General features: G+C 35.7%; 1 protein-coding gene across 5 annotated transcripts in view; it reads left to right on the top strand.

Annotated features, from left to right (window-relative positions):
* Positions 1-17,687, top strand: part of PHF3 (PHD finger protein 3) — a 47,659-nt gene extending 29,972 nt beyond the window's left edge. For all 5 annotated transcript variants that reach the window (XM_069851475.1, XM_069851476.1, XM_069851471.1 and 2 more), the window contains 12 exons: positions 1,153-1,480; positions 2,484-2,661; positions 4,469-4,619; positions 4,712-4,868; positions 5,060-5,176; positions 7,502-7,633; positions 8,080-8,209; positions 8,688-8,883; positions 10,475-10,622; positions 11,953-12,042; positions 13,284-13,479; positions 14,642-17,687. In XM_069851475.1, coding sequence (XP_069707576.1) covers positions 1,153-1,480; positions 2,484-2,661; positions 4,469-4,619; positions 4,712-4,868; positions 5,060-5,176; positions 7,502-7,633; positions 8,080-8,209; positions 8,688-8,883; positions 10,475-10,622; positions 11,953-12,042; positions 13,284-13,479; positions 14,642-16,824 — 4,006 coding nt within the window. In that variant the 3' untranslated portion in view covers positions 16,825-17,687. The remainder of the gene's footprint in view (positions 1-1,152; positions 1,481-2,483; positions 2,662-4,468; positions 4,620-4,711; positions 4,869-5,059; positions 5,177-7,501; positions 7,634-8,079; positions 8,210-8,687; positions 8,884-10,474; positions 10,623-11,952; positions 12,043-13,283; positions 13,480-14,641) is intronic.
* Positions 17,688-18,636: the final 949 nt, after the last annotated feature.

Here is an 18,636-nt window from a genome sequence, read left to right as displayed (position 1 = left end):
AAACCCTATCTTTAGTAAGGCTGCTAGATTCATTATTATAAGAAAGGATTGTAAAAGGTAATTACTACCGATTTAATTTCCTGAAATAGATTTATTGAGATGTTTAACCTGACTAACTTTGATACTCCATGTCCTTCCAAAATAGTTTCACTGGATATTGTACATTTTGGTGCAATTGGGTACTAGAGATGCTTAATAACATTTTCAAAACACTCTGCAAAGTAGTCAGAAGTCGAGGTTTTATTTTAGACAAAGTAACCTTTACAGCACTTTGAAAATACTATCTGTGCCTAAAGTAACTTTTACTTGCAAAGTAGTGAAAGAGTTTAGGTGACTGCGAGATGAAAAGTGTACTTTAAATTATATGAGTTTTAGTGTTTGAAACATAACTACCAGGTCTGTAGTAGTTGCAATAGCTGAGCAAAAAGGGAAGAGGCATGTAGCTTATTTAAAACTAGCCAGTCGGTCACAGCAAGCTAGCCAGATGCAGTTGGAAGCCAAACTCCTGGCTCCATATTCACTAGTAAATAGTCAACTTTCTGGAGGTAATTTAGTAATAATGGTTTAAGGAATGTCATGTACAACACTAGTTCATCTGGAATATGTTTGTTTCTATGCCGATCATATTTGTTAAAACAGACATCTCTTCTGTGGAACATCGTAGTTGATACCTTTCTTGTTGTAAGGATGATGGTCATGTCTGAAGGAAAGCGAGGATAATAAGCTTTTGCGAGAAAACTTTATTTTCAAGTCTGTTCAAGCAAAAGTTTGCTGGATTTGAGAGTTGTAGTTTTTTGGCATTTTTTTCCCAATCAGTTTTTTTCATTTTCTTAGCACTAGTCTGACAAAATCCTGTTGGTAGGATTTGGGTGTAAGTTCTAAAAAATAAACAACAAAACCCAAACTTTTTGAGGTTATGATACTCTCTTGGACTATTGCAAAAGGCAAAAAGACAAAAAACCTGTTTCTTCAGGAAGGCCATACCATGTCGTAAGGCTGGAGATGGATGTAAAGCTACAAAGAAAATCACCAGGTAAGAAGGAAGTGTCAAGGATGCACAAATCCAAACAAGTACGGTACACTTTGCTTAAGTTGCTGTATCTTCTGTCATAGACTTTGCACTGACTTTTTAAATTTTTTTTTTTTTTTTAGATTTATGGTGGGCTGTGGTAGATGTGATGATTGGTTTCATGGTGATTGTGTTGGACTGAGCCTGTCTCAAGCACAACAGATGGGTGAAGAAGATAAAGAATATGTGTGTGTGAAGTGCTGTGCTGAAGAAGACAAAAAAATGGAGTGTTTTGATCAAAGTGTACAAGATACTCAGGCGAATCTTGACATACATAAAGAAGAAAAAGTAATTGAGTGTGAAAAATCGGGGATCTCAAAGCAAACGCCTGCTTGTAACCTAAATGCAACAACTGAAAAAACAAAGCAAACAGAGGACACTGGGAAGCACAAAGTAAAAATCTTCAGACGGGTGAGCCTTAATAGTTAAAGTTCTGCTATACATTGGGGGTAGTTTTCTCTTAACCCCCTGTTATTTCAAATATGAATTAGATTGTAACTCTAATTTAAAACATTAGCATTTTTATTTTCAGAGTTACTTTGTTTGCACTCTGGCTTGACTTTTTTGAGGTGATGTTGCCGAACTCCTCTTGAGCAGGGTTATGTGCACGTTGGATATGTGTGTGTGTGCACCTTTATGTATAGAAATAGTGAAGAATTGTGTGCGTTTTTCTTTCAGATCTTTAAACAATTTTCAGGACATTTGTCAATTTGCTGTATGATACAGATCACAGATCTTGTAAATAACTGTAAAAAATATGACAATGATATTTTAGGTTTTTTTTGTTTGGCTTCAGATTGTATATAGAAGAAAATGTCTAAATTTTTTTAATTTGAGCCTTTTTGCTTTCTTTGTGTCTCATTTTACTAGCCAAAGCATAATTCGCAAGAGGAGTGAGATGGGTTTTTTATGATTCTATGGAGACTTGTGGTATATAGTGTCATATTCATCGTAACTTAATCATCAATAATCCTTTAAAGTTTATTTCTCGGTAGTTGTATTGTAATTCTGACATGTAAGCTATTCTGTTTAATTTTGGCTTACATGTGCTTTCTAAGCCTAAGTGACTTCCTGTTAGTTATGTGGCTAAAACTGCTTGAGATATTCAATTGGTATCTCTGATGTTTTTAAAATAGCTGAAAGCGTAGTGTTTTTCAACACAGAGCTTAACTGCTAATTGTGTGTGATGTGTCTTTAGCCAATAGTTCAAAAGGATTCTTAAGCAATATTTGACGAGTATTTGGGATATTGTTCAGTAGCTTTTCGAATATATTATATGATGGCTCATACACCCAGGGCATGCCTTATAGGATATACTAAAACATGAAAAAAGACGAGGAAAATGTGTGGTAATTATGTAGTGGTTCACTGTAGCATTCAGTAGTATGCTAACATGTGGAAATGTTTATTTCAGGAATCTGGTGATGGGAAGAACTTGTCTGAGTCCAGAGATTTGGATGCTAAAAAAGGGCAACATGTTCTTCCTCGAAAAGCTTCCCAAACTGTTGTAATTCCTCGGCGGTCCCCTGAAGATAAGAATGAAAAAACTAGTAAGGAATCTCTGAGCGGTATTGAAAGGTCCTCAAAATCAGGTAGTGAAGTTTGAAGTACTCTGTGCTATTATTCACATATATACAGAGAAGGATGATTACTTTTGTTACAGAATCAGTTTTTTTAAATGACATTTGACAGTGCAAGTGATAATGATATGAGGAGCTGTTTGTTCCTATGATGTTTATGATCTTTATTTCTCATTTCTTTTAAAATTTTATTTAGTGGGTAAATGTGCAAATGTTTAATGTTTCATGGGTAGTACAGGATGTTAAAATAATCAAGAATGGAAGAAAAAGTACTCTGACATCTCTGTACTAAACTTTATTTCACATTGCAGAAAATTTGAAATGCTCTTCCATAAGATCCTGCGAAATACTTATTTTTATCTAAAAGTGTTTCAGTTTATCTGTAAATTTGACTTAGTGATGCCTGTTGCACAAATTCACAAAAAATTGTTTCAACTTATTTCAAAGGGGAACATTATATTGCACACCAAGCCATCAGGTTTTCATCTAGATTTTATTCAAAAGGTTGAAGGGAATGTATTTCCCCTCCCAGGAACCACCATCTGCTCCCTTCCAGGAACCATTATTCTTTTGAGATCATGGTAATGTGAAATTGTTGTCATTTGGGACTGAAATCTCAGCAGCAAAGGTAGTGAGGTTTTGTGTGAGAAAAATGTCTTTTAGCTCCAAAATGCAAGCTTTCAATTCTTGTCTCAAAAAAATAAAACTACTTTCCTGGTCTTTTGCAAATGCTGATATGTTCTAGAAACTTTTTGATGGAAGAAAGCAATGGAAAATGTCAGTGTTAAATGTAAATCTAAATGTACTTTGTACTGAATGATATCTCTTAATTTTCAAGTACCTTGCTGTTCAACTTTGAAATGAGTCACAAAATAATTGACATCCTCTCTAACTGCAAATTACACGGAGCGAAATGAGTTTTCTGGCATCCTTGAGATAATTGAATCGTTCCAAAATATATTAATGGATCTAGGAGATGGCAATTTTTACAGTGACAATTTCAGAATAAGAAGTTTATACAAAAGTCATTTCTAAACAGAGAGGAGGCTTGGCAGTCTCATTTAGGACAATTAGCATAACATTATTAAGCAGCACATTTGTCTTAAGAGATTAACTGCTTTGAATCATGCTTATAGTTTCATTGTTTATTGCTAATCCTGCTAATTATAATGAGCTTTCAGTTCGACACTCTGAAAATTAGAAGTTTGAAGGAGTTTGTGTTTTACATTAATGATTTCAATATGATGGGAAATTTCCTTTATTTATAGAATTTATGACACAAACCTTATAATGGCCTTGTTTAAGAGAGTCTGTTACCTGAATCAGAAGCTAAGATTATTGTCCTTAAAATTTTTTTGATGGCTGACACATACAGAAATGCAAGTTTTAATGAAAAAGGCTATTTAAAGCAGTGTTTAATATGCTTATAATAAGTGTTTCCCAGTGTATGATTTCTCAGTTTATTCATTGAAAAGTTAATCTGTGCTATTACAGAAACTCAAGAATCAAAAATCTTACTGAAGATCAAGCTATTAAGCACTGGTCATCTTGGTTCAGTGTAGAAGAAAGTACCTTAAGTCAAAGGGTAGAAGTTCTATTTGTTTATGCTAAGGAAGTTTTTTTCTAGATTAAACTATTTAATACAAAATCCGAACAAACAAGTAAACAAAATCTCCAAACACCCTGTGAGTTCATTCTTTCTCTTTGAAGGTCAATTCCTTACAGTTTAAAAATAAAACTTCATGACATCCATCAACAGTAAAAATTTATAGAAGTGGCTTGAGTAAATTGCAGTTTTTAATGCTGTGTGATTTGATAGGTGTTCATGAGAAACAAGAGATCAAGAAAAAGAAAAATGAGAAGGGATCTGTTAGTGCAACACACCTGCCAGCTGTGCCAGCTTCCAAACCTTCTGCTGATCAGATAAGACAAAGTGTCAAGCAGTCTCTTAAGGAAATTCTGATGAAAAGGTATGAAATTATTAGTTTGTGATTGTAATTATCTTCTTTTGGGAGTCAGAGAAAAGAATATTAATTATTTTTGCCCTCATGTTCTCTCACAGATTGACAGACTCCAGTTTAAAGATCCCTGAGGAGAGAGCAGCAAAAGTTGCCACAAGGATTGAAAAAGAACTGTTTTCTTTTTTTCGGGACACTGACTCAAAGTATAAGAACAAATACAGAAGTTTAATGTTCAATCTAAAAGATCCTAAAAATAATGTATGTATTATTTGTCTGTTGGGCTTTACAAAAATCCTTTATTTGCTGTAGATTAAAGGAACAGTATTCTATGTAGATACATTATCAATCCATTCAGAGTTTATCCTGTTTATTATTTTACTTCCCTGCTTTATTTCCTGTTGTGAGCTTTTTTTGTATTGTAAGTAGTAAACTTTTCTTCTTTCTTCTAGATACTATTTAAGAAAGTACTGAAAGGAGAGGTTACTCCAGACCATCTAATAAAAATGAGCCCAGAAGAACTGGCTTCCAAAGAACTGGCTGCTTGGAGACAGAGAGAAAACAGACATGTGAGATTCATCAGCTGATGTTGTTTAGTTGACTGCCTAAGCATATTTAACTTCTGTTTTCAGGTTAAGTGTATGTAGCGAGAACAGAAGGCATGTTGCACAAAGCAATTCTGACTAATCAGGAGGATGTCTATAATTTATTTAGTATTCAAGACTCAAAGGAACAGAAGTGAAAGAAATGTAGTAAATTACTGAAGGGTGGAAAACATGCGTTTTCCTTTGCTGTGCAGCTTTGTTGCTGCTTGCTCTTTCTTTTGTTTCAGGAGTGAAGGCTTCTTGTCCTTATTTCCTGCATGATTTTAAAACTCTAGCTGTAGCTTTATAGACAGTAGTTTCCTAAAAAGGGAGAGAGATGTCTTTGGACAAACCAAACTGAACTTGTGTTTGTAGCTTGCATACTGATAGAGCATGACAATTTACCCACTGAGAAGTAAACCTGAAGCTGAAAACTTGATCTGCCAGTCTGAAAAGCAATCTAAAGGGTGGGGGGAAAAAACCCAAAACACAACCAAAAAAAAAGAAAAACCCAACCCAAAAGACCTCAACAAAATCAAGCCCCAAACCCTCAACAAAGTGTAAGAAGCTTATTAGGTTATTTTGAGCATTACTTTTCTTGAATTAGAAAGTCACACTATTTATAGCTGTATTGACTGTTTTGAAGGAAAAGCAAGAATATAAGGAGCTGTATTATTTTTATAGAACATGCTTTTTTCTTAGGTATTCCCCTATTTATTGGGCAATTAGTCCAATGATAGTTAACAGCAACTTCTTGGAAATGTCTGATTTTACAGCATCAGGTTTCCTAGTTTACAAACTCTGGATTTGTGTTGGCTCCATCTGTGGTATTTATATGCCACTAAGTTGAATTCAAGGGCACAAAATTTGGGTAGTATTAACTGGTATGCATTTTGTGTTTGTGTTTCATGGTAATAGGAGTTGTGGGTTATATTGGATGACCATAAAAAATTAATGAGTATATTCTGTAATGTAGAATAGATGGAAATTCATCCTCTTGAATTCTCTGTGCTCAGAATGAATGAATGTTCAGTGATAGCTTCAGTGCAATGGGATGCTGTTTCAGAGACTGCAGTTTGCATTGTAACATTAATTATTCCTTGCGTTTTTTTCTTTTATGTGTTGCAGCTAGACTTGCTTATGAACCATGGCATCATTTTGCTAGTTCCTATGCAAAACCATCTATTGAATTAATGTATTGTCGCAAAACTGGTTTGAGGGCCTAGAAAGGCATGATAAGCCTTCTGTAGCTGTCTAAAGGCCATCTTTTGTGTTACATCTTCAGGACATTTATTTCATTATTATAAACATTAATAAAATACCGAAAGCAGACCATACAAAACTGTATTTCACTGCTGTGAGGAGCAGCTTCAAAACAAGCATATGCCATTCAAAAATTACTGGAGGGTCCTAAATATTTCAGAGAAATACTGCAGTAGTTCCAGAAGTTTTATTCCATTTCAACATGTAAAATAAATAGCAACGTATCACTGGGCTGTAATTTTCCATTTAATACTTAAACAAGACTCTGAGATGTCTATTTACTCACTTTTTTTTTTTTGTAAAGTTTTCCCAAAATGTTCAACAGCCACTTCAGGTATTTGGTGGACAGATAAAACAATTGTAGAATCCTTATCTCTTTACAAAACCAGGCTTAAAATATTTGGGACAGACAACACAAACTGTTTCTGGTTTAAGAAGTAGCAATGTGCTTTAAGAAGCACTTTTAGAAATAATGGTTTAAGTTTTATTTTTTACGACACAGCAGATCAGCAGTGCTGCTCAGGATTACCATATCCATTACTTTGAAGATACATTTTACCTTTTTTTTTTGAGGTAGAACATTATATTTATGTACTCAAAAGCAAGCTCTTAAAAAATTATGCATACCTGGATGTACTTGTCCTACATTGTCTCTAATATTAGGTGAAAAGAGTTGATGCATTTTTTCTTTAGCTTTTGGAAAATCAGAATTACCTGTCTTTAAATGACAGGTAATGAAAGTGATGAAGGTCTGCTTTATAACTTGTTTAAATACGTACCTAACAAATACTCACTGCACCGTAGTTGAAGTTAGGCTGGCTGCTTGCGTATTTGCTTTATGAAACTGCCTGACACTTGCAAAATAAAGATGTATTCATTTTTCCAGAGAGTTTCTCATTTTCAATCCTATTTTCTGCTGTTATATTTGTGGATTTCCAAGTTTTATTTTATGGAAGTAAATGGTTGAACTTGATGATCCTGATGGGTCTTTTCCAACTGAGCGATTGTATGATTCTGTGAAATATACATAACTTACTGTTTTTACAGACAATTGAAATGATTGAGAAGGAACAGAGGGAAGTTGAAAGAAGACCCATCACAAAAATTACTCACAAAGGAGAAATAGAAATTGAAAGTGAAACACCAATGAAAGAACAAGAGGAAGCCATGGAAATCCAGGTAGAAGAGAGAACTTGGCAGTGCAACATATTTAGTTCATAGATAATACGATTGTAAAGTACTTTGTTTATTATTTTGTTTTTCAGATCTGTAATTATACATTAGATCTGTTTTGAGTTTAATTTTTCTTTTATCCTCACCGATTTTCACTTCTGGGCCCGATGTTCTTTGGTTTTTTTCCATGTTGTGTCTATGACTGTATGTGGAATTCTTGTAACGATGGAAAAAATATTGTAAATCTTACTTAAAAGATATTTAGGAATACCATTTCATTCTCTTAATGCATTTGTAGATTTTTGTGATTGCCTTTTCAGCCACACAGATGAAGTGACACTTTCATCTGAAGGAAAGAGAGTACTGTAAAATATTTAAACAATATGAATAGCAATATTTGGAACATTAACAAAGTTAAAAATGCTAATTGAAATATGTTTGACTTTTCTTAGGAACCTAATATGAAGTTTGAGAAGTCAGAGGAGGCTGAGAAAGATAAAGAAGTAAATGAATCTGCATCTCCAGACACCACAAGTCAACATAAAAATCATCTCTTTGACCTTAACTGCAAAATCTGCATAGGTAATTTTGAACAGCACATCAAAATGAATTCATTGCCCTTGTATAATGCTTTTTAGTTATATATCTCAATATACCTCAAAAGCATTAATAAGTGGGGGTTTTTTTCCCCCTAGTTTTCTGACAGAGATGTGAAAGCACTATTTTATTTTATAATTGCAAAAAAAAAAAAAGGCTATTAAAATGGTAGGCTGTTGGCATAGGCATAGATGCTGTTGGCATAAAGTTGTCTTCTAAGTGAAAAAAGGCTGCAGGTAAAGAAATGCGTTTAATGAGTGTATGCACTATAGTTCATTCCTCATTTCTTTGTCCCATGCTGTTACAGTGACTATGTTTATATACAATAAATTATACATTGTGTATATATATATCCATATCCAATGGCAATATGTAGTGCTTCTGGCATCTTCCATGTCTTCAGAGCAAGTCTCTCTGTTTTGTTGAATAAAACAAAAAAAACATTGCAATTCATTCCCTGCAGGCCGAATGGCACCACCTACTGATGATCTTTCTGCGAAAAAAGTCAAAGTGTCTGTTGGGGTTGCCCGGAAGCAGTCAGACAATGAAGCAGAGAGCATTGCAGATGCGCTTTCTTCGACATCAAGTATTTTAGCTTCAGAATTACTGGAAAATGATAAGCAAGACCCATCAAAGTCATCATTCACACCTCTCCCAAAGTAAATATGAATTGTAGAAGCAGTTGAAAAGATGTTATTGATCTTGTTAAGCTATTATGGCTAAAGCTAATATTTTTTTAATTAAATTCCATTAATCCATTTGTTTACTTGAAGTTGTACACCTCTTAGGAAAGGGGTTTTCTGCTGAAGTAAATGATGCTATGCATTCATATAAATAACTATGTATTGCAATTAGAACTTCTAATTGCCACATTTTCTTTTGGGAAAAAGCAAACGACCTTACGTTCTGTAGTACAGTGAGGTGTAAAAAGGCACATGAGTTCATATTTTAGAAGTCGGGATATAGATTTCTTATTATATTTTGCTATTAAGGAAAATAGCATGTACAGTGCTGCAATTGAATGAGTGTGTGTGTTTGTATATGTGTATAAAGCTAGGGAATTTGAGATTGCTCTACACCGTGTTTACACTGATAAATCAGGATAGTTTCAAATCTCAAAGGAGTGCTTTTATAGAAATAACAGTTAACAGCAGCTTGTTTGATGTTTTGCCATATTTCCTGTCAGCTCTCTGCATTTTCCTCCAACTAATCTGCTACCCACTAAAATTTGAGGCTATTTTTTTCTGGTTTTAGGGAGTGGTTACTAGAAAAACATTGACTCCCAGTTATTTAGAATTGATCAGAGTTCGTGCTGAAATTCTGCCTTTATCAGGACAATGAGATCTTTTACCAAGGACAATGGACTTTGAACCATTAGCTGTTCAAAAAACAAGGCAGTAATTTCTAGTGTAGACAGAAACATAGGTTACTGTGTTACTGTAACAGCACAACAACTGGTACTACTGGGCAGCTGGCTAAAAGTGCTAATAGCATGCCTTGAAAGTTTTGATAGCAACATGTTGAGAAATGTGGCTATAATGTTTTCCATGAGAAAGCCAAGCCCTCAGGTCGAGAAACATTCTCCTGTGAAAATAAGTCATTTTGTTTATTCTTTGCAGCTACTTTATTGACGAAACTGAGTCTTTTTTTCAGGGGAGGAAAAACACTATTATGTATGGCTGGTGATGGTGGAATTGGGCGGAGGTGCCCACAGAAGCTGTGGAAGCGATGCGGGGTTGAGAAGAGATGAGATGCCAGCTTGTGAGGCAAGGGAAGGGAAGTGGGACACGTATTCAGGTGGTGGGCTGACACCTACCAGTGTTGCAACAAACCACAGGAGCTAGGAAAGCAGGGTGTAGACAGGCCAGCAGAGAGTGTATGTTGTCATCTTCTCTTCTACATGTGGCAGGTGAAGGAAAGATCTTACTGAGTGCAGTACCTATATGTGTTTGTGTGTTCTTTGGTAGCATTTAATAACTCTTGGACTAAGTAACTTATCCATGCTCAAAAGGTATAGTAGTGAAATAATGGGCTACTTATCTGACAGTCTTGCACGTAACTTATCTACTCTACTGGAAGGTGAGAAACAGGGTTATCTGCCTGTGTCTTTACATTGACCATCAAGTATCCTTAACTAAAAAAGAAAATCTTTAATATGTAATTCTCTTACAAAAAAAAGATTGTTTTACGTGATCTTTCCTGATACATCATGTTCTAAACAAAGTGGCTTGTTTTTTTTTCTCTCTTTAGGTCAGAAACACCTGGTACTGTGGAATGTGAAAGTCTGTTTCTGGCACGCCTGAATTTCATCTGGAAGGGTTTTATCAATATGCCTTCAGTAGCAAAGTTTGTTATTAAGGCTTACCCAGTTTCTGGCTCTTTTGAGTACTTAACAGAGGTATTTATATTTACTGCAAAGATTGAACAATTAATTTGTTAACTTTAGTGACTTGGTTACCTTATGGGCTGATAATAGTATAATGATGAAAGGCAGTGAAGGATGATATTGAGTAAAGTATTTGTGGGAGGACATAGGTTAGGGTATGTATTTGTAAAGTATTTTTCAATTCATTCCACATAGACACATAGTTCATCATGATTCAAGTTCTCTGATATACTTTAAGATGTTTTGCTCTTACCTCACTGTAAAATGTTTCTTCAGGATGAGCAGCAGAGCTGGCTTTATAAAAGATGAACTGTTTTTTGTTTATTTTGGAGCATCTTCTGTAGTATAAAGTAGCAGGGAAAGATAGGACAAAATTTGCTACTGAAATAACTACCTTGGTGACGTCCATTTTCTGAATTAGAGGTGAGAAAATTATAGCTGTTTTGAACTCAAAGCATTAAACAAGTCAATACAAATTTTTGGAAAAGGAGTGTCTGCTGGTGTTTTCTGTTGACAGTGCAAGAACTCTTCCTGTCTTCTACAACAGAAACCACTGTAACAGGGTTTCTTTTTTGCCCGTCTGGTGATAATATTGCTCCTAACTTTCCATTAAAACTAAATTGTCCCTAAAAAAGTCCAACAAACTACGTAGTGTTCTCTTTGGTGTCTGAGAGATGCAACTGCTTATAATTATCTTTACTTTGCTGTAAAACATCAGCGAACTGCAGGGCATGCAGTACCCTTTAATACTAAAGAAATGTCTTATGAATATGATGTGCTTTTTGATACTCTTCTGCTTTATTTCAAAAGACTATTTTTTTCTTTTTAAGTGATTCTGAAAGTCTATTTTTATTACTTGTGATTAGTGAACTCACTAATACCCAAGAACAAGTTTATGTCTACCTATTCATTTGTGGGTGGGTTATGTTTTTCCCTTGCTATTAATATTCTGAAAGCTTATTATATTCCTTCATAGTTGTGGGGGTCTCAGCAATTTGATCCCAAAGATAAACTGGGTGTTTTCAGAGCATAATACAGTTATGTTTGCACTTGATATTGCCAAAATAAATAGTTTTGGGGAAGGCATAGATAAGCAGGTTTGAATACTAACTAATGTTAATGATCATTAACTTTGCACTGAAAATCCTAATCTAAATATCTGAAAATAAAACGTAAATTACTTTGTTTCCACTGTTGTAACTTCTACTGATATTTTAAAAATATAATTTAAGAATTACAAGAATTAAGTATGTCTTCAGTATATGAAATAAATACTGGATGAAGGATTTATTGCAGCTTTTACATTGGATTGAGATGAGATATCTGTTGTCCTTTCTCTTAGGATTTACCTGATAGTATTCAAGTAGGTGGCAGAATATCTCCTCACACTGTCTGGGAGTATGTAGAAAAAATCAAAGCTTCAGGGACCAAGGTAAGAATTTGACATATTGAAGGCTTTTGCTGGTTAGGATATACCTTCTTTACCTTAAAGATACCTTTTCTTTTTTTCTTTTTTCCCCTGCCATGGAGCATTAGTGAAATACGTGACATTTTAAGGATAAATGATGACTATGTTGAATAGGATACATGGCAGTTGATAGCATTTATTTTCTTGCTATCTAACCTTAACTTGTCATTTTATGTTTGAGAATACTTGTATTCCTTTGAGACAGTAACTCATTGTTAACGCTTGAATGCCCCGTGTCTCAAGTGTTACCCTTCCATTTCGGAGCAAAACCATTTCCAGGATCCTCTGCTGGACTTGTCCCACTGTGTGCAGGTTGTCCTTGGGCTGAGGAGTCCAAAACTGGATAGTGTTCTCCAGATGTCCCTCACAAGTGCTGGATAGAAGGGAAGAATCATTTCCCTTGGCCTGTTGGCTGCTCCGGTTCTGACACCCAGCATGCAGTTAGCCTTCTTGGCATTGACGTACTGCTGGTTCACATTCAACTTGTTCACCAGGACTCCCATGTCCTTCTACATTAAGCTGCTTCCAGATAGCCTGTCCCTGAACTTGTCCTGGTGCATGGGGTTACTCCATCTCAAGGTGCAAGGTTTTGCATTTGCCTTTGACCTTCATGGAGGTGAGCCTGCTGAGGTCCCTCTGAATGGCAGCCCGCACTCTTCAGGATGCTGACCACTGCCCCTAGTTAGGTGTCATCTCAGTTTTGTGGAGAATTTTCCATCCAGTCTTCCAGGTCGTTAATTAAGCCATTAAGCAGCATCAGCCCCAGCACTGACTTATGAGCTGGGCTTTGATTGTGATTCTGGCATCTGAATACTGCTCTTCCTCTAGTATTAATGGATGTCTCAGAAACAATAGGTTGTAAAATAAAGCTTTCTAGTAATGTTAAGGACCGTGATAGAAATAATTACTTGGTAGCTGGCATGTTTCCTTAGAACTTGTTATTTAGCTGGCTGATAAAATGTTGGCTTTTTTGGTCATGCTCTGTAATTATTTTTTTTTTTACTGAATGCTTTTTATTTGTTTTCTCCAGTTTTTTGTAATTATTTTTGGCCCTGTTTCTGCTCCTGTCTCCTCTGTTGTTCTCTGCCTTCTTGGAGAGGCTTTTTCTCCTCTTGTGCTTTTAAATAAAGAGCAGTCACAATTTTCTATGAAATTTTAATTGTCTTAGTATCTGAACATTTTTTTCTCTCCTTTTTTGTAAACAGGAGATCTGTGTAGTTCGCTTTACCCCTGTAACTGAAGAGGATCAGATATCTTATGCGTTGCTGTTTGCCTATTTCAGCAGTAGAAAACGTTATGGTGTAGCGGCCAATAATATGAAGCAAGTGAAAGATTTGTACCTCATTCCTTTAGGTTCCTCAGACAAAGTCCCACATCACCTTGTGCCTTTTGATGGGCCTGGTAAGTACAGCTTGGAATCTGGTATCATAGTGCTACCTTAAGAAGTTTACAACAGAAATATAAGAGAAAAATCAAATCTAAAAATGACAGCTATTCTGTTCAAACGTGCCATGAGTTTTCCTTAGTATTGTAATAGGTTCCTTGAAAAGACATTAATTTCTCATTGTGAGATTATTCTGATACTTTTGAAATTATTGGTGAAAAAATTACCGTTCATAATTTTGTTTCACGTTTACTATATTTCTTCCCCTAACTCATGTGGCTTTATAGGTTATAATCTCAGTAAATTCTGTGATGCGAGTGATCTATAATAGTAGTCATACTGAGTTCTAAATTGATACCGCAACTTTAAAATAGTATATTTTTTTTTGAGATGTGCTAATTCATTTTTTCTCAAGGGTTCCCAACTTTCTTAAAAAGAGCACATGGAAAGTTTAAAAAAAAAAAAAAAGAGATAGGCAAGGAAGAACCTGAAATGGCTCTCAGTTGTTCTGCTTACTCCTGAGTTATTTTGTATAAATTTATTTTGGTTATAAAATTTGTGGATTATTTCTCCTTGTGAGATAGGCAGGGCCTAAACGAAGTGAGGACAAGCTATAACTCATAATATTTTGCAAGAACCTAAATTATACAGAAAAACACGCGTAATGAAGATAGCTAATAGAATACCTTGAAACACGGTGCCTTCCTGGAATGGGGGAAGCATTTTGGGAAGTCACTCTTGGTAACTGCTTCAAGTATGTATAACACAAATTGATTAGGATACTTTATGGTTGCAATTATGCTACTTAACTTCCCTCCACCTTGTGTTTTGCTACAGCTGTTACCAGACTAGGTATGTTAGACTAACATGTTATTGGGAATCTGTGCCTTTTCTCATGTGACTACATGTCCTATATAACTGTCTCATCTTCTATATTTAGTGATGTAGTGATCTAGTAGTTAAAGCAATTTTAATTTGCTATTTTTGAAGTCATAATTTTTATGTTGGAAATACACTTTTGATTATTTTATTTGCTTAATGAGGGAAATTTCAAATGCTATAAAATAATGCCTTCTGTAATATATTGCGGGAGTATGGACATTTTTGTTGTTGTTGTTAAAATGATTGGCTTAACCAAAACGTAAAGAGATGACGAATTGCTGTTACAATTTTGTACAGGGATTGAAATACATCGACCAAATTTATTACTGGGATTGATAATTCGCCAGAAAATGAAGAGGCAGATTACTGCTGTTGCAAGTGTTACTAGTAGTTTTGCGGATGAAGCTTCTGAAAGCACCTTGAGTAACTTGCCACCAGAGAAGAAAAGCAAGCCAAACAGACCTGAAGTCTCTCATCACGAATTGGCTCTAGAAGAAGAAGAGGAAAATGATTTTTTTAATTCCTTCACAACTGTGCTACACAAGCAGAGAAACAAACCTCAGCAGTCTAACACAGAAGATGTTCCAGCAGTTATTGAACCTTTGGTGGAAAGTACCAAACATGAGCCACCAAAGCCTCTCAGATTTCTTCCTGGGGTCCTGGTTGGATGGGAAAATCAGCCTTCTACTCTGGAGCTAGCAAATAAACCGTTGCCAGTGGATGATATTCTTCAAAGCCTCTTGGGTACAACAGGGCAGGTATCTGAACATAACAAGTCAGAAGCCAGTCCCAGTGAAGACATACCATTGTTAAATGAACAAACAACCTCAAAAGAAGAAAATATGGATGTTGCTGATGTAACTGCCAAAGTTAGTGAAGCAAAGACTGGTTTGGATGATTTACAGGAATCCACTAACGCTACTGTAAATGTGGATGCAGCAGCTGTAGGGACCTCGAGTTCTGCAAAAAGTACTGGATCTTTGATGGGGCTGAGTCTTAAGGGAAAACCTCCAGATGTCTCCACAGAAGCATTTTTAGCAAATTTATCTGCTCAGTCACAGAATAAAGAAACTGAAGAAAGTAAAGAAAATGACCCAAAGCGGTTGTTACCTGACAAGGATAACATTGCACAGGAAGTTAGAAGGACCACGAATTCTAGTTTTTCCTCTTCCTCATCAAGTGCAGGGAAAAACCCCAGTGAGAACAACATTAATGCAGGCTCTGCTGAAGGTACCCCTGCCAATACCTCTAAATCACCACAATTTATTAATCTTAAAAGAGACCCACGACAAGCAGCTGGACGAAGCCAGCAGACTAATGCTACAGAAAACAAGGAAGGAGACACTAACAGGAATGAAGATCGACAGAATGCTTCAGGGAATGATCAAATGGAATCAGAGAATAAACAGTCTTCTGGAGAAGTGGGCTTAAACATCTTTCAAAGTGATGTGCAAACTAATGAGGCACAGTGCAGTTCAGCTGCAGCAAAAGCAGATAACTCAGGTGCATCACAAGGAGAAGATATCAAACACTCACAGGAAGATGCACTGATGCAAAGCATTGAAACAGTGAACTCATTTAGAAGAGGACCAGGAGCAACTTCATCTAATTTTGAAACGGAAAAAGCTTCTCGTTCTGAATTTATTTCCAAAGTTCCAAGCCCTGTTACAACTGGCACCTTCTCATCTGTTAGACCACCACAACAGAATTTTCAGCATCCTAAATCTAATCCACCTGGATTTCAGTTTCAGGGTCCTGCACCTCATAACTTCCCTCCACAGAACAACCCAATGTTTGGATTTCCTCCTCATTTACCACCTCCCCTTCTTCCTCCTCCAGGTTTTGGCTTTCCTCAAAATCCAATGATGCCGTGGCCGCCAGTTGCTCATTTATCAGGTCAGCCACCACATTATGCCGGCCCCATTGCACAAGGGCTACCGGTAGCTCACAAACAGTCAAGATTTTTGGGGCCAGAAAATTTTTTTCAGAGTAAAGACAGCAGGAGACCAGAAAGACGCCACAGCGATCCTTGGGGCAGACAAGAACAGCATTTGGAGAGAGGGTTCAGTAGAGGAAAAAATGATCAACACAGACTAAGATTTTACAGTGAATCCCATCACCAAAAGAAAGACAGACATGAAAAAGAGTGGAGCAATGAAAAATACTGGGAGGAAGATTCTGAAAGAAACAGACGCAGAGACAGAAACCAGGAAAAAGAGAGGGAGAGGAAAAGTAGAGAGGAAGGACAGAGAGACAAAGAAAGATTGCGATCTCCACACAGTGATAGGTCTGCTGATGGAAAAAGCCCCAGAGAGACTAGAAATCCAGAAAAAAAGGCAGAGAAGCCTAAAAGTGAAGAACAGGCTCATGAAAAAGATAAGGAGAGAGAGAAAAGCAAAGAGAAGCATAGAGAACGAGAAAGTGAAAAGAACAGAGAGAGACATAGGGACCACAGTGACAGAACTAAAAGTAAAAGGTAAAATGATGCAGGCAGTCTTTTAAAATTCTATTTAAATAAACTGTTAGAGTAATGTCATAAGACTTTGTATTAATAAAAAAAAGCCTGCTAGGATTGTGCCATCTTTTTTATTCAGTGTTGGTGTTTTGCAGAAACAAGTCTGTGTTTTGGTACCACTCGATGTACCAATACTCATCCTTTTTTTCATTATACCAACTATCGCTAGAAGTAGGAGTTAAATATTTTGAAAAATTTTACATTGCTGTATATTCAAAATTTTAAAAGATTTCTTTTATTAATATGCAATAAAGGCTTAAAAATTTTCTTAGCTGATGAAGTTGGCTTTAGTCAAGTCTGCAATATAGTTGCTGCCTTTGGTAATTTGTGCTCTCTTCTGTTTTAAGATGCTCTGGTAATTTTAAAGGTGAATTTCATATAATAACCTTCTTTATAAATGGCACTGTTTTTAAAGACTGTAGCAAGGCCTCAGAATCCACACACATTACAAGAAGATAAAATATGTTTGGTGGTGTGAAGATTTTTTTTTTAAATTATCCAGTAGTCCAATAAAATAATTCAAGTGTATTTCATTAGTTTTTCCAGTATTTTCTAAGCATCTGAAACAGTTTGTGACCAGAAATTGGAAGGCTGAGCTGCTCGAATGTTATTGCTTTAAACTGCACTTGTTTTAATAAGAAATAATTTTTAAACTAAATTCTTGAAAATATGATTTGTAGTAGTATAATTCATTTCTCCCATTTTCCATGCTTCAAAAACTTGAATACCTAAGCTTGTACATTACTTTGTGTTTTGCTATCCTTTTTACTGTAAAATGTAAATATTTTAAGGGATATTTTGATTCTAAAATGATAAAACTTTCTCACAGACTGTGTGTGTTTGATTTCATAGGTGTGAAACTGTAGGCTAAATGAATACAGCAGTCTGAGTTACAGAATGCCACATTTGTCGTGCACCTCCTGGCTAGGTTGTTTTGCATTTTTGGGGAGCGAAGAGGGGACGAAGTTCAGGAGGGTATTTGTACCATATAGGTCTCCTAGTAAATGGATATTTTATAGTGACTGCCATCCACTGATGGAAACCAAAAAGCCAAAAAAGACAGATCTCAAAACAAACTAAAATCACCTGCTCTTATACTTAAAATACACTGGTCATTTTGTTGAGTTTGTTGGAATCAACAAAAATACTCCACTATATAAAGAAAAACTTAAGTTTATTGTTCTGTTTTTCAGCGTTTTGTTTTCCACTCCAAGTACCTTATGTAGTAATGTAGCATTTTGCACTGGGCTGTAGAAAAAGCTTATTTCCAGAAGAAGGTCATTCCAGTCTAACAGCACCCTAATTGTTAGTTTTAATTATGAATATATGTTAAGGTAAAATTTCGTTTGGATACCTTGCAGGTAGCTTCATGATCAAATTAACTAAAATTAAAAATCTTGCATCAATTAAAGGGGATGGTAGACTTAAGTAATGCTTCTTAGGCTCATAGGTGAGAAGATTCATAAAAAAAAAAATAAAATCCTGTTTGTTCATAATTAGAAGCAACATTTAAACTTTGGACTTCATTCACATCATGTTCTCATACTATAAAACTAGTCTTTTCCAAATCAATTCCATGGTATAGCAGTAGCACCAGAATATACCTGGTAGTATTACACGTGTTGTGTTCTTTGGACACAGAAGTGCACCAAAGTGTTGTTCTGTTTTTTGGAGTAAGTTTTGTGTTGGCAGTTCTGCTTTTGAAGGTTTTCTTTTAACATGTTCAACCCCTGGACCGCTGGCAATGTCTTCCTCATTCACATGCATTTGTGCTCTA

Source organism: Phaenicophaeus curvirostris, chromosome 2 (genome assembly GCF_032191515.1).
Source record: "Phaenicophaeus curvirostris isolate KB17595 chromosome 2, BPBGC_Pcur_1.0, whole genome shotgun sequence".
Taxonomy (NCBI): Eukaryota; Metazoa; Chordata; class Aves; order Cuculiformes; family Cuculidae; genus Phaenicophaeus; species Phaenicophaeus curvirostris.
This window is presented reverse-complemented; position numbering and strand designations above follow the sequence as displayed.